The 17,716-nt window shown below is 33.7% G+C and overlaps 2 protein-coding genes across 5 annotated transcripts in view; one reads left to right on the top strand and one right to left on the bottom strand.

Annotated features, from left to right (window-relative positions):
* The window catches only part of LOC111468978 (ubiquitin carboxyl-terminal hydrolase MINDY-1-like), an 8,922-nt gene extending 112 nt beyond the window's left edge, over positions 1–8,810 (bottom strand). Inside the window, exons 1-12 of the mRNA XM_023114157.1 lie at positions 8,497–8,810; positions 6,757–6,875; positions 6,557–6,663; positions 6,389–6,476; positions 3,285–4,356; positions 3,130–3,184; positions 2,944–3,025; positions 2,704–2,784; positions 2,317–2,421; positions 2,179–2,228; positions 1,546–1,663; positions 1–281 (exon numbers count right to left, since the gene is read on the bottom strand). The exon at positions 1–281 is cut by the window's left edge and continues 112 nt beyond it. Of these exons, the coding sequence (XP_022969925.1) occupies positions 198–281; positions 1,546–1,663; positions 2,179–2,228; positions 2,317–2,421; positions 2,704–2,784; positions 2,944–3,025; positions 3,130–3,184; positions 3,285–4,356; positions 6,389–6,476; positions 6,557–6,663; positions 6,757–6,875; positions 8,497–8,674 (2,139 nt within the window). The 5' untranslated portion in view covers positions 8,675–8,810 and the 3' untranslated portion in view covers positions 1–197. The remainder of the gene's footprint in view (positions 282–1,545; positions 1,664–2,178; positions 2,229–2,316; positions 2,422–2,703; positions 2,785–2,943; positions 3,026–3,129; positions 3,185–3,284; positions 4,357–6,388; positions 6,477–6,556; positions 6,664–6,756; positions 6,876–8,496) is intronic.
* Positions 8,811–13,080: 4,270 nt separating this feature from the next.
* On the top strand, positions 13,081–17,017 carry LOC111469153 (agamous-like MADS-box protein AGL19). Of its 4 annotated transcripts, XM_023114413.1 has the most exons (9): positions 13,087–13,119; positions 13,201–13,286; positions 13,431–13,632; positions 14,684–14,765; positions 15,413–15,477; positions 15,661–15,760; positions 15,843–15,884; positions 15,960–16,001; positions 16,712–17,017. In XM_023114413.1, exons 3-9 carry the CDS (start codon positions 13,451–13,453, stop codon positions 16,844–16,846), a joined length of 648 nt encoding a protein of 215 aa, XP_022970181.1. In that variant the 5' UTR covers positions 13,087–13,119; positions 13,201–13,286; positions 13,431–13,450; the 3' UTR covers positions 16,847–17,017. The 4 variants fall into 4 exon arrangements, with proteins under 4 accessions (XP_022970182.1, XP_022970181.1, XP_022970180.1 ...); XM_023114414.1 differs by lacking the exon at positions 13,201–13,286 and having other exon boundaries at positions 13,081–13,119; XM_023114412.1 differs by lacking the exon at positions 13,087–13,119 and having other exon boundaries at positions 13,126–13,286.
* The last annotated feature ends 699 nt before the right edge of the window (positions 17,018–17,716 follow it).

Genomic DNA, 17,716 nt, shown 5'->3' on the forward strand with positions numbered 1-17,716 from the left:
CCAGAAGAAAAGATATTATGAGCCTACAGAAATGGGGGAATGGGATATATACTCCTTTATGTACAAAATGGAAACTGCATCCAAACAGTCGTAAGGAATTAGGTTAGTCAACAGCATGCGGTTCAATTGAGAAGGCAACAAACCATTTACAGGGAACAAAATATAAATGATTTCCTACGGAATCTGCAAAGCAAAATTCACATCACACTGCACTTCTCCTTCGATTTCGTGTCAGTCCTTGACGAAGAAGATGGCGGGGTTTTGCCACTGGTTACAGGCACCTGCAAAACGACTCTCAGATACAATTGCTTTTTTTCTTTTCTTTTTTTTTTGAAGTAAATGGGGAAATGGAGATGGAAATGGGGCGGGTTCTACAAAATTTTGAGAAGACTAAAAACCTAAAGAAAACTTCCGAGCAAGAATGTTGCAATATATGGTGCAAGTAGATGCAAGACCTAAACGAAATATGCCTTTTCTTTTTACTAATGAAAAATTAAATAATAGAAAAATAAATTGAATTAGATTGACAATTTCATTTTGTAAGTTATCTTATCATTGAACTTTCAATTGTCTAATAAAGTTCTCAAACATAAAAAGTATCTAATAGATTTTTCTAATTTTCGAACTTCGTCCTTCATTTAAAAAATAAATATTTTTTTAGAAAATTATAATATTACCCTTGAGGCCTCCAATTATACAGACATGTGCAACGAAGGGAAAAGGGGGAAATTTACATGATACAGCTGGTTAATGGGATGAGTGGCTGAGCGCTTACAAAAAGGTAGGGACCAAAATGTGGGTTTATGTAGGGATTTGGGAAGCTAGCTACAGGTACGTGAATTTTGAAGTGGCTGATTGCTTTTTGAGAGGAGAGGAACCGGCTCTCTTGAATAGCCGGACCCAGGAGTATTTTGTTGTTCTTCAGCTTTTCCTTGCGTTTTTGAACTGTTTGGCTGATGATATTATACGGTGAACATTGTTGACATTGTTGATTTCCAATAGAACAGTACATTTCTCTCAAGTTCTTTGTTGTTGTGGAGATCAAGGAGTAGAAGTCTTTAAAATTTTGGATTAAATTTGGGACTTGAAACAGGTTTGGTGGTGTTTAGGTCTCAATTTTCATTCTAGATCACCACCATCCGTCTCAATTTTCGTCTAACAATCTAACGGATTTCTACTCAAATGGTGGCTTTGAAACATTTATAAAAGGAAAAAAATAATATTGCAACTTTTAAAAGAATAGGGTATTCTATTTTACAACTTAGCTAACTTAAGAAAGTTGAAGGACTTGATGAAGTTTAAAAGTTTAGAGACCAACTAAATATTTCTTAAATTTTAGAGACTTATTATACACCAATTTTTGAAAGTTCAACTAAACTTGTAAGATTTTTAATCGGGGGCACGTCTTTTTGCTAGTTTCCTTCAAGATCACAACTATGGAAATCATAAGTGACCAGGTCCGGATGAAATATGCCATAAAAAATAAAAAATGGATGCTGAGAATCTATGGCATGAAGATAAAGTAGAAGCATAAGCAAACTCTACCTGAGGACCCACAACCAGTGTTGAACTGCCGCCTGAAGATGGCTGCTGCACATTTTGTCGCTGTGGTTGTTGTTCAAACTCCTGCTGTTGCAGGGCTATTGCTAATTGTAGGTCAGAACTGCAACAAAAATGAAAGCAAAAAATTTTAATTTCAGTATGATCATTCAGCAGTAATCCTAGTCTGTAAATCATATGCGTCAAATTTCTTAATTAACAACTGACGGGATCTGGCATGTACTTGGAGTTTCAAGTGAATTTCTAAAACACTATGGTGAATGTTTTTTCACTGAAAAGAACATTCGGCATTCTTTTTCTTATAAAATCCAATTCCACTTTTAAATATTGGCGAAACTAGAATTTCTAGCCAACCAAACTATTATACAGTTCAGGAATGAAATCACACATAACAAAGATTAGGCGGAGAAAACCTTTAATTGATTAGTTCCCTGAAAGATTAAGACCACCTAATCCGAAGAAACACAAACACAAGAAAATATGCACTGAAAGATTATCAGGAAGGGCTACACAAACAAAATTTCATATTAAAAAAAAAGTTATACTTCCCTAGCATTAATTCACATGTTTTTTGTGAGAAGAGTAAATAATACTACAAGTAACGAGATAGGAAGTTACTTAAAATCCAATCCGGCATGTTTCGCAGCATCAATACTAGCAAGATAGTCCTGTAGCATGTACAAAATAATCTCAGTAAATTACTGAAGAAAAAAGGTTGGAGCAGTAAAAAATTGTTAGAATATTTTAAACACAAACCGCTGTGCTTGTCAAAGCATTCTGTTCATCCCAAGACTCATTTGAATGACTTTCTACTTTGAATTCTTTGAAATTGCTCGTCATAAACAAAGTGTCTCCATTTACCTGCAAAATATTTGATGTGACACGTTGGATAGAATAATCAACAAACTGAGTCAAAGTAAGGTTCATTAGTACAATTGCGGGGCCTGATTAGTGTTTGAAATAGCTAAGAGAAATATCAAGGTGAACATGCGAAGGACGTTTTCAAATCATTAAACTATCATTATAGCTTCCATGTCTACTTCGTTTTCATTTTCATTTAAAATTTATTGTTATTACTCTTTTAACGAAGCAAAATGCCCCAAGTTATTTATGCCATGTAGAAAGTTCACTGCGTAGATTTACCTCATTTAGCTTTTCCCACACCAAATCAGGTTGATGAATGTAACCTTGGTCTGTAGCTAAAAGATAAAGCTGGCCATCAAGCTGAAGATGTGATGAGACAAAATTGGTATCGATTGTTCAACTAAAAGTACGGGGTCAGCTATATGTAAAAGCTGAACCCACCATTTTCATATTAGTAACTGTAAGCCAACAGCCCTAGGAGCCGGAAAAAAAAATTATACAATTTAAATTCTTGCTGACCTTAAACATGGTGCTGAAGTGATTATTACGGAAAAAAACACAAAGCTCACGCTCTTTAAGGCCATCTTGTAAACAGAAAAGGCTGCAAAAGCAATAATAATAACTATGGAGGAACTGTACGATAACAATGTAATTAAACAAAAAAATGCCCAGCAATGAAATTGAGAATGACAAGCAGGAACCAACCCGTAAAAAGTTAACTGACTAGCATTATTCTTCAAAAAATTCCTAATCAGCTCCCCTGATAACAATTAAGAAGAAATTTCTCCCTGATGAGTATAAAGGCATAAATATAATATTGGTAAGTGGAAGGATCATTAACTGGTATAAATCACTTCTACCTTGTTTTGGACTAATTTCATCCTTTGACGGTGGACTACAGAAATTTACAGAGCTTCCACAACCTTGTTCTGCAATAACTACTTCGCCTTCATATACAGGCTCTCGAACTTCAAGAACTGAACTTCCAGGATCCAATATACATTCCTCTCCTTCATATATGGGCTCGCTACCAACAATTGAAGTCAAACCTTCAGGTACATCAATACATTGAATTTTACCACCTGCTGAATCTGTACAAGTAACAGATGGAGACAGGCCAGAAAGTTCAATTGGGCCTTCCTTATCAACCGGTCTATGGTCAACTGTTTCAAAAGCAGCTGAAAAAGCACTTTTATCGTTCATGTGAGAAATATCCTCAGGACTATCATTCACCAAGGCACCCTCTCTTCCAGAACTGGTGACAGACTCAGTCAATGTTTCATGATTGTCCTTCTCCAGCAAGTCAGGGCAAATCTTATGCCCTTCAGACTCAACAGTCTGATCAAGGTGCTTTCCCGCATCAGTCGTCAACGGTGAAGAGCTTACTAGCTCCGTTGCATTGGAAATAGGGAACACATCTTCATCAGTCTTGCTCAATGAAATTTTGCAAGAATCTGCAATGGATGAATCTGACTGCTGGCTAAGATTATTGTCTGCAGCACAGGTGTCTTTTGCTACGGTCTTCACCACAGAATCTATGACTGAAACCTTTTCAGGAGATAGCTCCTCATCCAATTTAGTGGAGGTAGTATCCCCCTCAGCGTTGGCAACACCATGATTACTCATTAAGATTGGTGTTTCAGATTCAGACAACTTCAAGGCTCTCAATAACTCTGCCTCTTCTTCAAGATCCCCTTTTCTCATTTGTTGCTCATCAAAGACTGAACGAGGTGATTCATCAAAAGATCGAGCTTTTGAAAGACTTGGAGATGGTACTCCAAGTGTTGCTGTTGTTGCAGCTACAAAATCAATACAGTCATCTTCAGGATTGTTTGTACACTGACCCTCCATGTGTTGTGTTTCCAGAGCAACGAGCTCCTCCATAATAGCGTTGTAGGACTTGGAACCAATTGCATTAGCTGTATCATGATCCTACACGCAGAAAGGACTAGGATGAAACAATTGGGGGCAGGGGGTGCTAAATGAAAAGGTAATCCAAATGGCTGGCTAAAGATAGCAGACTGCTCTACTCCCACTATCAATAAAGTGTCTGAAAAGATTTTCAAAACATATATTTGAGTTTTAAAAATGGTAACAAACATGTCTTTGTGCCAACTGCCAACAAGTTATATGGTGGTTCCATATCAAGAAATAAAAAGCTAGATCATAGACATGGTGTATCCATCATAGTTCTTTAGTGGTCAAGTTCAGAGAATCCAAGTGACGGAGAACCCTGAAGGCTACCACCAAGCCTTCATAATCCCGCATTTCTATTTTTTAAATAGTACCCCCCAAGGCTGATCAAGTAAAGAGAAATGTTGTAGAAAAAAATCTGCTTGCGTAAATTGATTTGCTTGGTAAGAAATCAGAATCAGGGTTTCTTTCTTCTCAAGAGAGTAGTTCTTGTTCTTTAACAAAAGGCGAGTGATGGACCACTATTTGAAGGAAGAAAGAAATTTGATTCAAAAAAGTAAGTTGCAGTGGTTAAAATCTGGAAACGAGAACACTGGTTTTTACCACAGTTTTTTGGCTGTGAGAAAAAAAAAAAAAAAAAAAAAAAAAAAAAAAAAAAAAAAAAAAAAAAAAAAAAAAAAAAAAAAAAAAAAAAAAAAAAAGCTCCTGATTTCAGAGCTCCACTCAGCAAATGGTAATTCATTTATGCCTTTTAGTTCAATTGAAGCTGAGATTACTAGTTTTTTCTCTTCTGTATACATCAAGCTAGATTCATCCCCCAGTATCTCACTGGGATGTTATTTCAGAAGCAGAAAACGGTTTGTTAATAACTCCTTTCTCTGATGAAGAAATATAAAAAGCTATTAAAGGTCTGGAAAAAATAATTAAATAAAGCCCTGGTTTTTGATAGATTTACCATTGAATTATTTTCCTTTTTATAACCATGAATGTCCAGACCAGCTTGTGCACATCTAAACAGGACAGCCTCTAACCTTACTGCATTTAGTTTCCGTAGTAACTCATATATTGTTCAATCTTAGGTAAGTGGTCACCATGTCTTGAACTCATTCCCTCTAAGCTCTTTATTTTGCATGACCCTTCTTGACCACTAGGTCAACTCAGGGTGGTTACCATTGAATTCTTTATTAAATTATGAAATTTGTTAGAAAGGGAATTTTTCTAGACTTTTCAAGGAATTTTACACCAATGGTCATGTGAAATTTTGTTTAAGAGGGAAATTTATTTGTTTAATTCAGAATAAAAAAGTTCCTTTCTTCGATTAGAGTTTTCATCCCATTAGTTTAACATCACCAGTTAAGAAGGTCCTACCTAAGGTTACTGATTGCCTTCAATCATATCAGTTTCTTAAAGTGCTTTTATTGAGGTAGGAAAATCTTGGATCCCAATTAACAGCCAATGGAGTTTTGGAGTAGTTATAGGGTTAAGATGCAAAAAGCTTGGATTTCAAAGCCTGACATTGAAAAATGTTTTTATTTTGGTTGATTGGGACTTTCTTGAAGTAACGAAATTAAAGTGTTTCGGCATGAAATGGATTCAATGGATTTGAGGCTACATTCACAATCCTTAATTCTCCATTGAATCTCTGCCATTCTTATATCTTGGTCTACCTTAATCCAAGAAATGCTTCCTTTACATGTTTCTTAATCATCTATTCTTTGAATGCTCGTTTTCTTTTGACTTTTTGGTTCAAAATTTTCAGCATTTGCAGCTTGCTGTGGATTTTTTCTTTGGATGCCAAAAGTAACATCCTTCAACTTGGTTTGGTCTTTCCTTGCCTTCGCTCTCAAGTACTTTGGGTCAATGCAGTCTCACTTTTTTTGGATTTTTTTTTTTTTTTTTCATTTCTCGTTAAAAGAAAAAAAAAAGACATTGATAAAGCCACAAGCCTACAACTCAGCAATAGGGATGAAAACCAAAAAAGAGCACAAGAAACTATATAGTATTGTTAATTAAATTTATCTTAGTAATTAGAAAGAAAGTATATAAGAACCTGAGAATCAACAATCCAACCATGATACAGAGGAATATCCAACAAGTCAAAAATGGCACATTCTGGAGTGAATTCAAAATCATCAATCCTGCAAGTGCAACATTAAACTTAGTTCAGAAAAGGGAGACAAAAACAAAAAGACTAGGAGAGAATTAACGCCTATACTACCTCCTAAACTTAATATTTACATCTATCCCTGTTGCTAGCCGTGGCAGCAGATCAATGGCATCAGCAATGTTCTGTTGTTGATTCTCAACAAAACCAGCATCTTTGTTCTGTTACCCAACAAGAGACTATCTAAGAACCAAATAAGGCGTAATCGGGGTGGGAGAAAATTTTCATAAAGTATGCAGAAGAAAATTATTTACATCAACATTACTATTTGAATCAATCAACCGTTCAGCAACCAGAGATAACAATTTCTCCTGCGACACTTCTGTTGCATCTGGACCCAAATTTAAGTTGTTCCGCAACAAGAGAACATTACCTGCAACAACTCCAACATGAAGAACCAACGATGGACTTTTGCTAGTCTAACAGAAAAGAACTACAAAAGAAACCAAATAATAATAAAATAAAAGAATCTTTATAGAATGAGTCTCCTTGGTTGCCTGAATATTGCATGAAACTTGTTCCTTTTAGTTTTCATCAATATTAAGCTAGCTAAAAACATTGAAATTTTCGTAACTATTGCTTCTAATACTTCCAAGAAAATAGCAAAACAACAAAATCCAACATAAAAGATGTGCACAATATTCTGATAGGCCAGACACCGCATATACAATATTTTAATGCATAATTTATCATTTATGAAAAAAGTTCTTTATTTTTTTAGAGATTCCAGGGTCATTGAGACAGCTTCTTGTTCTCCTGCCAATAAATTCTACAAATGCACGAGTAAAAATTCTTCATTCAGAATGTTTGAACAAAAGAACATTCTATGATGAGATTTGAGAAGACCGTCAATTGGAAGTTCAAAACAGAACATAATGGATTCCAACATCTACCGACCGCTGGGTGTTATTAGTTCATTGTTTTGTTTAATATTAAACTGTTAAGATAGTATTTTTCAGTTTCAACGTTGTTATTTGTTACTAGAGTTGTAATTCGTAGTATGTTACACTGAAAGAGAAGTGAGTGGGGTCTTTCCTCAGGCTATAGACATGGCTGCAATGTACATCTCATCATAATTAATGAGAGAAAGTCCCAATGGCTTTCTCTTCATTTTGTGATTCTTCAACACTGTTAAGAAGCAGTTGGACTGATTTGGATGAAATTAGCAGTCAGAATTTGATAGAACGAGCCTCATTGTGTGTGCATTAGTTGCAAATGAGCAACCAAGAGAACATTAAGGTATCGAAAATATAAACCATTTGCCCTCAAGTTTATGCCCTTTACATTTCAACTTTAAATATTTTGAATTCATAGTAAGTTCTGAGCGAATTCCAATATTTGTATGTACAGATAATAAAAATCTAATCTACAATGGTATGTTTTCATATGGTATCCTGAGGTCTTAATTTCAAAGTGAAGCTAATAACAAATCTAACCTTACTAGATTGCTATTTCTGATGAATCAAAAATATATATTATATCTTTTCAAAAAATGCTCATATTCTTTCGCTTCCTTTATAACATTAAAAAAAAAATCTCAAAATACACGAATTAAAGCCTATCAGGGAGGGGAAGAGAGTAAGAGTAATAAACCCTAAAAATGGCTATTATTATTCAATATATAAATAATGAATAAACTAGTAGGCAGAGTGAATGGAATTAAAAGCAATCCTACTATAGGCGAGTGAGTGTTCGATCGTCCCTGAGAAAGACATGATCTCTAAAGACTATTTAGCATTGGAGGAGACGGACTCATTAGAGCACAAGAACATCCAGCGATCAGAAAAGCACAAAGGAATGACAGAAAAAAAGAATCCAATTCCAAATGCAACTGATCCAAGAAAAACCATCCGCCGCAGAACTAAATCAACTCCGGGCATCCGAAAACTTTCACATAAAGCAAGCAAAAATGTAGCGGCAGCAGAAAAAGATAGCAATCAAGAAGTGAAACCCTAAGATGCGGAAGTTAAAGAAAGATAGAGAGAGATGATTACATATGGCGAGGAGAGGGCAAGGGCCATTATCGTTCTGGAGGACAATAGGCGTAGGGCGGCCCAGAAATTGAACAGCTTTGGTCTTATACACGCACTCTTTTTCCTTCTCCTTCACTGGCGGTTGCTGCTGTTCCTGTGATTGATTTGGAGGTTCGTCAGAGGAAGAGGGCGACGCCATGGCCGATAATCTCTTAGGAATTGCAGTCCCGTTCGCTCTCACAGTCTTTTACGCCCAGAAATGATAAAAGAAGAAAGAAATGTACAATAGATGACAGAAGGATTTCAGATTGTTAATTGCAATGGGCGTGTGGGACGGCAACGACCACCCGGGTTTATTTTTTATTATTATTATTATTAATTTTTTTATTTCTTTTTACTTTTCTTATTTTTCTCCTTTTTCCAATAAAAATATATTTATAACGCGTTAAATAATAAATTTTGGTTTAACTGCACGTTACTTAATTTTTTTATTTTTTTTTAATGGTCAGCACCCGCTATCGAGTATTGCTAATGCATCGATAGAACTCGGGTGAATATATGTTCAGAATTTTCCAATGAGATGAACGACATATAAGTTCGTGTTCGATGACATGACCAAGTAGGCTACAATGGCCACCGACACCCCATGACTTGGGATGACATCAAACCTTCGTGTTAATTGGAAACTTAGATGATGTTGGATGTGACGCTGCATTGAGAGACTTTTGCCCTAAGTAGAGATAAAGTTGAGTTGAATGACTTTGCCTAGTGTACAAGCAAATTGTTTGTGTCGCAGATGATTAAACATGCACACGCGACTATGTTTGTGGTCGAACAAGCTTGGATTCCATACGAGCGATGTTCAGTTGCAAAGACAAACCTCGCCTAAGATTCGGCGAAGTTGCAATAATGAGTGAAAAATGAATATGAGGATTGAGTTCACCTGAAGATGATCGTGAAAGTGTTGAGATACAGTTGAAAAAATACAATGGTAAAAGTTAGTATTAATAAATTTAAAAGATATCCAATCAAGTTGTTATGCAACAATTTTGTTGAATAATGTATAGTTAAAATATAACATTGTATTTTAATTATTTTGTTACCATTTAAAATTCTTTTATTTTTGTATAGTTAATAAACCATATGGTATTACGACCTGGTACATCTAAGTGTCACATTAATATATGATAGTTTCTATGTTAACTTTATATATATATATATATATATAAATTTAGGGTAGGTACGGGATTGAAGATGTTGTTCCTTGATTCAGCTCCACTTTACTTTGCCAACACACATGCTGAAATTAGCTTAGATCAAAATTTTACGTATATAACAAATATGTATACAACGAGATAAAAACTTGACTTTCACAACGCCAAAATAACACATCTTCACGAGGGTTGACCTAGATTTTCCGTTTGCCCCTAAAATTGGTTTGAAGTTCAATTAAGCTAACCAAAGGACTCCTAAGCCAAAGCCCACCTCATCGGAAGACTTTCGGGGTGGGCAATTGAGATTTTGGTCTTCCCTCCTTTTCAGACTACATTCGTTCTCGAATCATATTCTAAAAACCCGAGTTTCTGTTGTTTTCAAGCTTAATAGCGTTGGACCCATTTTTCCTTTGTATTATCCTTAATTTTGTCCACAATCGGTCTAAAATTCTTCATTAAATTGAGCATAAAAAAAACCTATTAGTCATGTTGTAGAGCACGAGTTTAATTATGCCTTTATCGAAAGATCAAAAATTCAATTTGTTAATAAAGAAATATCGATATTAGTATATGGAGTAGGTTAAACATTATAATTCAAACCCAACATGCATCGATGATGTAATCTAAATGCAGTTGAAGTAGGTAGTCCCATTTTTCAACAAATATTTAAAATAAAAAGAGACAAATTTCAAGATTCTCGTGGTATCAGTACAACATAAATCTTTAAATAAAATAAAATATATTCAATTTCATAATAAGTAACTATTAATATTATATTTTGGGATTTTAAAAAATAAAATAAAAAATTATAGTGGGTTTAGTGGATAATTTAAAAAATAATAAATTCAATAAAAAAACAAAACAAAGTTGAAATCTCAACTTAATTTATTTACATAAATATTGTGCAATTTTTCTATAATATAATTTTCTTTTTAATTTTTAATTTTTATTTTTGAGGTTTAAGATCAGCATATTGACATGACAATAATAATGGTAAAGATCTAACTATACGTGAAAGCAAGTTAAAAGAAGTTTGGAACGGACATTCAACTATGGAAAACACATCCTTGACAAACACGACCAGGACATTTGAAATGCGGCCACAGGCAACGTCTTGGACAAGCTAACCGTGACACCCTGCGAGAACTCACCCCAAACAGAGTGAGAAGTCTCTAGAGAATGGAGACGGGAGATAGGGAAGAGCGCTAGCTTAACGAGATTGGGGATGAAGATTATATTCCTTGTCTCAATCCGATTAACAAGGTTGACGATGAAAATTATATTTTTTTTGACCTGCTTAGTCACATCCCACTTTTATATATATAATCATTGAGTAAATAAATAAATAAATAATTTTTAAGGGTTAAATATTAACCTTTTTATAAATTTTTGTTGAAGATATTATTAGATCTATTAAGATCCTTTGCATTTTTATAATAGAAATTACGTTAGAAAATATAAATTATCAGTTATAAATAAACTTATTTACGTAATTACCTATAAAAAAAAAATAAAAAAAAAAGGCCATGATTTGGGCTAAAAGTGAATGTTGGCCCATCTTCTTTTGGCCCAATAAAAATCCGTCGTCTTATTTTTCATAATTAGCTAAATCCAATAATGAATGTAAATATTTAATTGACTTTCTTTTATTTATATATATATATTATTTTTTGATAAATTGATTAGGGATTTTAAATTTATTTGAATTGGATTGAATTTATAAAACCAACTCTAATAATAGAAAAGGTTGATTACACTTAACACGTAAGAGGTTGGCTAAGTCAAGCGACTAGCTCCTTAGAAGATTGAGCAAGACCTAAACGATCGAGTCTCGAAGGATTGATTGATACCTCATCGTATCTATCACATAGTCATCTATCTGATCAATAACAACGCATTCTTATAAGAAGGATGTTGACAAACTCTATCTTTCATTACAGAACAAAATGAACTCAATACCAACAGAAGTATCGAAGCAAGTGTTGTAACAGCTCAAGCTAACCGCTAGTAGATATTGTTTTCTTTGAATTTTCTCTTACGAGCTTATCCTCAAGGTTTTTTAAAACGTGTCTGCTGGGAAAAAATTTCTATACTCTTATAAAGAATGTTTTGTTCCCTTTTACAATCAATATAGGATCTCACGATCCACTCCTCTGTGAAGCCACCGTCAGCACTCGTTTTATGTATAATATATTAAATATAAAATTAAAATTAAAAATATGGGTAAGAATTTATCGGTTATAATTAAGAATTTTAAGGAGCAGAACAAATTTCTAAATATTCGATTTGTGAAATTTAAACACCAACTTGCTTTATTAAAGTCATAAACTATAAAGGCCAAACTTTTTTGTTCAGTTTAAAGTGAATGCATATTTAACTTTTTGTTTTGGTACTTTTTTCGGTTAAAATTAATAAAATTTCCTTAATGCCAAATAATATTTAAAAATGATTCCAACCCATTACATGAACATTCAGCTATTAAATAATTAATTTAGATCATTTCGAATATTTTTCCCTACTTATTATAAACTAAAACATATAGGTTATAATTTTATTTAATTCATTTTATGTGATTATTTTTTAAATTTTTACGATTTTTTTATTGAGCATATTTAAAATAGTTACGAAATATAATAGGAGTTTCTTAAAGTAAACATTTCATTAAATTTGAAATAAAGTAAATAAAATAAATATAAAAGATAAGCAAGTAGTGTTATTAAAGTAAATATAATATAAATAAAAAATGTTTATTTATTAATTTTTAAAATATAATTTGGAGGTTTCTATTTTAAAATTGTTTTCATAAATTTTGGAAACTATTCTCGATATATTCACTTGGGACTAAAAAAAAATATAAATATAAATAAAAAAAAGTGACGCACCAATCAATATGGAAGAGCCACGTGACAGAGGACGACGGTGTTCCCGGTGAGTGACGTGGGTGAATTTGATTGGTCCAGGTCTGAAGCGAATCGTACGGAACAATAAACCCCATAAAAAATTTATCGTACGGACAAATATTTGTTTTAAACCCCCAAACCGAAACAGCTTTTACGGTGTCCAACGAGTGCTCCAAATTTTACCTGCAACCCAGAACTACCCAAGTCAATTCCCCAAATTACCCCTCCCCCCCGTTTACATTCACCCGTTTAACTGGCAACCGACAGGAATGTTTGCTGTCCTCACTCCTCAGCTTCAAACGCCTCCTTTGCCTCTCCAAGGGTCACCGGCAGCAGAGGTTGTCTTTCACTTTAACTACGTGTCACCGCGTAAGCTAGTAGCACACTAACCCTCGTGCACCCAAATGTGACGAGCCAACAAAAAAAAAAAAAAAAGGGTTTCTAAGTGGTCGTATTTATTCTGTTTGGTTTCTTTTTTTGGGAAGTTCTTATTTTCTTTCCTGAGTTTTCCCAAAAAAGAAAGAGATCAGGTTCTTCTTTGCTTCAAATTCTCTTTCCTTCTAAATTTCGTGTCTTTTTTTTTTCTTTTATTATTTATACGCCATTTCTAGGGTTCTTCTTGCCAAGAAAACCCACACCCAAAAACCCCATAAATTTACTCCACTCACTGTTCTTCCATCTGGGCTTCTCTGATTTGGTGTGTTTTCTTGCAAATTCTTCAATTTTCTTCCATTTTTTCAAATGGGTTTTCATTTTCGCTATCTGGGTTGTGATTATTTTGGTGTTTTCCTTCCTTTTTTAGTGAAATTTTGTTGAAATCTGACACTTTTTGTGCATAAAGGAGGCGACTTTGAGGCAAAAATGGTGAGAGGCAAGACTGAAATGAAGCGCATAGAGAATGCCACAAGCCGGCAAGTCACGTTTTCAAAGCGCAGAAATGGACTGCTGAAGAAAGCCTTTGAGCTATCAGTTCTGTGCGACGCTGAAGTTGCCCTTATAATCTTCTCTCCAAGAGGCAAACTTTACGAGTTTTCCAATTTCAGGTACGTTTTTTTTCTCTCTCTTTTTTCCCGTTTCAGTCACTCTCCATTAATGTTCAAAATTTACTCATCAAACCTCTCAAATCATCGTCCTTTTTGGGTTACTAATTAAACTTTTGTACATCTTTATTTCCTTTTGGTTACTGTCTATTTCCCTTGGTTCTCAAATCATTGTGGACACCGTCCTTCTTCTTTCACAAACGAAAAGATAGTGAGATTTTTCGCAAAAAACACGAGAAGATATGCTCAAAGTGGTTAATATCATATCATCGTAGAGATCCGTAATTCCTAATAACAGTACAATGGTTCTCTTATTTCTCTAACCCCAATAGACTAATTAGGAGCCTCTCTTACTGATTTGAGGCTTATTAATTTGATAGATTCTGTTTCTTGTTCGATAATTGAAGATAACTGTACCAGTTTGGTACAGTAAGAACGTCTTAGTATCATATTTCATGTCAAACCCATTTGATTTTGGTTAAATCTAGGAACTTGTCAAATCATAATCATTCAAAATTTATTTCAAATAATTTCTTTAATCCAGATCTACTCTCTAAATCTGTAACGGAATATGTTCGTGTTTATTTCTCGACGTCTGTTACTAGTCCTTAAAAGAAAGGACGTTTTTCATTCTCCAAGGTTAGGCTCGGACTTTGTAGATCAACAAAAATTTGCTTTAAGAAAAGATTAGTAGGTTGTAATTTAAGGAAATGCTAGGCCATCCCAAAATTGGAAGCTATACTCTATTAGGGACATGATTTGGAACATTTGGCTCCAAAATCCAATGGGACAAACAAAAATAATGAGAAAAAAAACTATCTTTTTATCGATCTAAGATAAAAATTTCTTTCCATTTTGGTTATTTATTCCCACGCATGGCTTTGATGGCCATATCCCGATGAACATGGGAAATCTTGGTGTTCGTTTGATTAAAGTTGTAAACTTTGTGATAATCTAAGGCTAAAAGAGTATGCCCTAAGAAGAACAAGATGTGTTTAATATCAACTTCCGAGTTCAAATGTGGAGCTGATTTTGTTGTTGTTGTTTGTTTCAGTATGAACAAGACAATTGATCGTTATCAGAACAGGACCAAAGATTTGATGTCGAGTAACAACACGGCTGTTGAAGATTTGCAGGTTGGTTTTCTTCTTATTGCAAATTGATGTGTTGCTTAGAAGTGGGAAAGTGAAAGATAAACGTGTATCATATTTGAGTCTCGTTGGATAATCATTTGGTTCTTGATAATTGTGCTTGTTTTTTATCGTTCATATGTAAACGTTTGCATTCTTTCAGAAACAAAAAGGAACAAGGTTTTAAGATCCCATTTAAAACCCATTTAGATTTGGACTTTTCGGAAACCTCTTCCTAACAAACACGTTTTAATACCGTCCCGATGGGCTTGAGCTGTTAAAAATTTAGCTAAGAATTCAAATATTTAATTAGGAAAGATGGAACTCATAAAAGAAATTATAAGAAAACAAACCTAATTTTTAAACATTAAAAATAAAAACCCGAGTAGCTATCTAACGAGACATCTTTTTCTTCTGAATGAGACGGAGAAATTATTGGAATTTGGCTAATAATTTCACTCCATTCGATGTATTGTGAATCTGTATTCAAAAGTTGTTATAACAAGTCTAGATTCATGATATGATCCAACGATTAATCATGTTGTAGCAGTTTCCTCCCATAATTTTTCGTAAAACAATACCTCAATGTGTTCACGTTCCCTTTTTGGCTTCATGTTTATGATATGAACTGATGAATTTATTTGGACTGAAAGTTGGAGAAGGAACTCGACTCGTTTACCATCACAAAGAAGTTGGAGCACCTTGAAGTTAGTAAAAGGTTTGTGATTATGTCAATTGATATCGTTAAAATCACTCCAAAACATGCCTTCAATCATTCAAAATGATTAAAATCATGTTTATGAGTGATCTTAACGCTTTCCGAATCACTTCCAAACATACCCTAATCCATCAAAACATTCGAGAGATGAAACTCAAGATCGATAAGCTCGAACTAATGCAGAAAACTGTTGGGAGGTGGGTTGGATTCGTGTTCGATCGACGAGTTGCAGCAGCTCGAAAGACAGCTTGAAAGAAGCTTAACCAAGATTAGGTCAAGAAAGGTAGTTCATCATGTTCATAGCTGAGTTTTCTGTAATCGTTCCACGTCGGATTTTAATTTAATTGCATTTTGTCAATTCTCAGTATCAAATTTTGAAGGAAGAAATTATGAAACTGAAGGAAGAGGTAATTTATTTATTTATTTATATTATTATCTAATAAAAATAATAAAAGTTTTATTGCAATTTTAATTTGGCACAGGAGAAACTGTTGCTGGAAGAAAATGCAGCACTGCAGGTGAAGGTTATGCAATCTTCTTTCTTTCCATTAGTCAATTATTTTTAACCCTAATTTACTGTTTTACCATTTGTGTTACTGCTATGTTTAAAAAATAACTATAAAATTTTTGCTGACGTGTTCAAAAAAAATTCATACCGTAATATATGGGCGAAATTGTCTATTAACATCTTATAGATTATCTCTAAAATTTGTAATATTAATTTTTAGAAGTACGAGTATTTTTTTAAATGTGATGCTAATAATAAGAGTATTTTTTTTTATTATTTATTTTTAAAATTCAAACTTATTTTTAAAAGCTAACCATAGTTTTTTTTTCTCGAATTTAGCTAGAAAGTGAAAATTATACTACGGGAGAAAACTAAAATTGAAAAAATAAATTCGGTCGTTTGAATTTCTAATGTAGGAGTCTTTTGGAGAGCAGCTCACTCAACTTAACTTACTCTTATAGCCTCGGTTCCTTATTCTAAAACCTACCCTTCACATTTACGGAGGATCCCCTCTAACCTAAATTATCCAGTTTGATTTTGCATCATAAATTACGTAGAACAATTTATTTTAAGAACGTTTTTAGTTCCATCTTTGTTAACTTTGGAAGTCTAAAAAACGTTGTTTTATTAGGTTTAATCGTTTTTTAATAGGTTCGTATTAAACTACTCGAAAAATTAGAAAAAGTAATAAAAGGGTTGTTCTTTACCATGGTAATTGTTTTTCAGGTTGGAAGAGAATCATCAAAAAAAGGAGAAACGAAGCAGAGATCAGAATCAAAGGAGCAAGACATAATGGATGTGGAAACTGAACTGTTCATAGGACTCCCAGAAAGAAGAACAACCACCAATGGCTTCCTCTAGATTTTCAAACAAAAACCCTCAAAAATTTATATTTCAAAACAAAAAAAAAAGAAAAAAGAAAAAAGAAAAATACAGAAAATGGTTTCTGATAAAATGTTTCATTAAATACTTTGAGGAAAAGTATAAACATGAAACTAAGTGCATATTTAGGATCTGTTCCTTGTTGGATTCTGTCTTGTTCGGCTCATGTTTATGTTTTTTATGGCTTATTTTACTTTAATGAATGTCTTAAATTTGAATAGAAATTGTTTATATATATTATGAAGCCTACAATAATTACTTTTTAATTTATTATTTTTTTTTATTTGAATTCGAGAGGTATATGAATTGGGTTGAGTTGAGTTAGTTCATCAATTCACCATCTCGGATATTTTATCGGAGAGAGCAACCAAACCCACTGAACCTCGAGTTGGGTTCAATGATCATGGAAGAAGTTGAATGAAAACATAGTCGAGAGGAAGAAGTTGAAGATGAACGAATTGATAGGAGTTGAAACATAGTGTTATGGTCATGCTTGTTTAAAGCGCGTTGTCTATCGTTGTAATTTCGCCACTAAAGTAGTATTTTAATTTAGAATGAGAAAAAAAAAAAATTGAAAGTTAAATTTCAATTTACAGTGTCGTATTTTCTTATGATTTTTTTTAAATATATATGTATTTTTTAAGAATTGAAGTTTAATTGACACGTCGACTATAAAATTGGGCTCACTTTAACTGGGCTTGATGGGCTCAAGTCAGATGAGCCCACTCAAAGCCAGTCCATATGGAGTTTGGGCTGTCTGGAGTGGCCCAAACATTGCCCAGAAGACTCCATTGGGCTTCTTTCCACCCACCAAAATGGGTCGGAGGTTCGGTGTTGTCTTTGACCCAG

Source organism: Cucurbita maxima, unplaced genomic scaffold (genome assembly GCF_002738345.1).
Source record: "Cucurbita maxima cultivar Rimu unplaced genomic scaffold, Cmax_1.0 Cma_Scf00038, whole genome shotgun sequence".
NCBI classification, from domain to species: Eukaryota; Viridiplantae; Streptophyta; class Magnoliopsida; order Cucurbitales; family Cucurbitaceae; genus Cucurbita; species Cucurbita maxima.

Coding starts and splice junctions, on each gene's coding strand:
- LOC111469153 (XM_023114414.1), top strand. CDS start 13,451: ATGGTGAGAGGCAAGACTGAAATGAAGCGCATAGAGAATGCCACAAGC. Junction 15,478..15,660: donor CACCTTGAAGTTAGTAAAAG/GTTTGTGATTAT, acceptor GAACTAATGCAG/AAAACTGTTGGGAGGTGGGT. Junction 15,885..15,959: donor TTATGAAACTGAAGGAAGAG/GTAATTTATTTA, acceptor AATTTGGCACAG/GAGAAACTGTTGCTGGAAGA.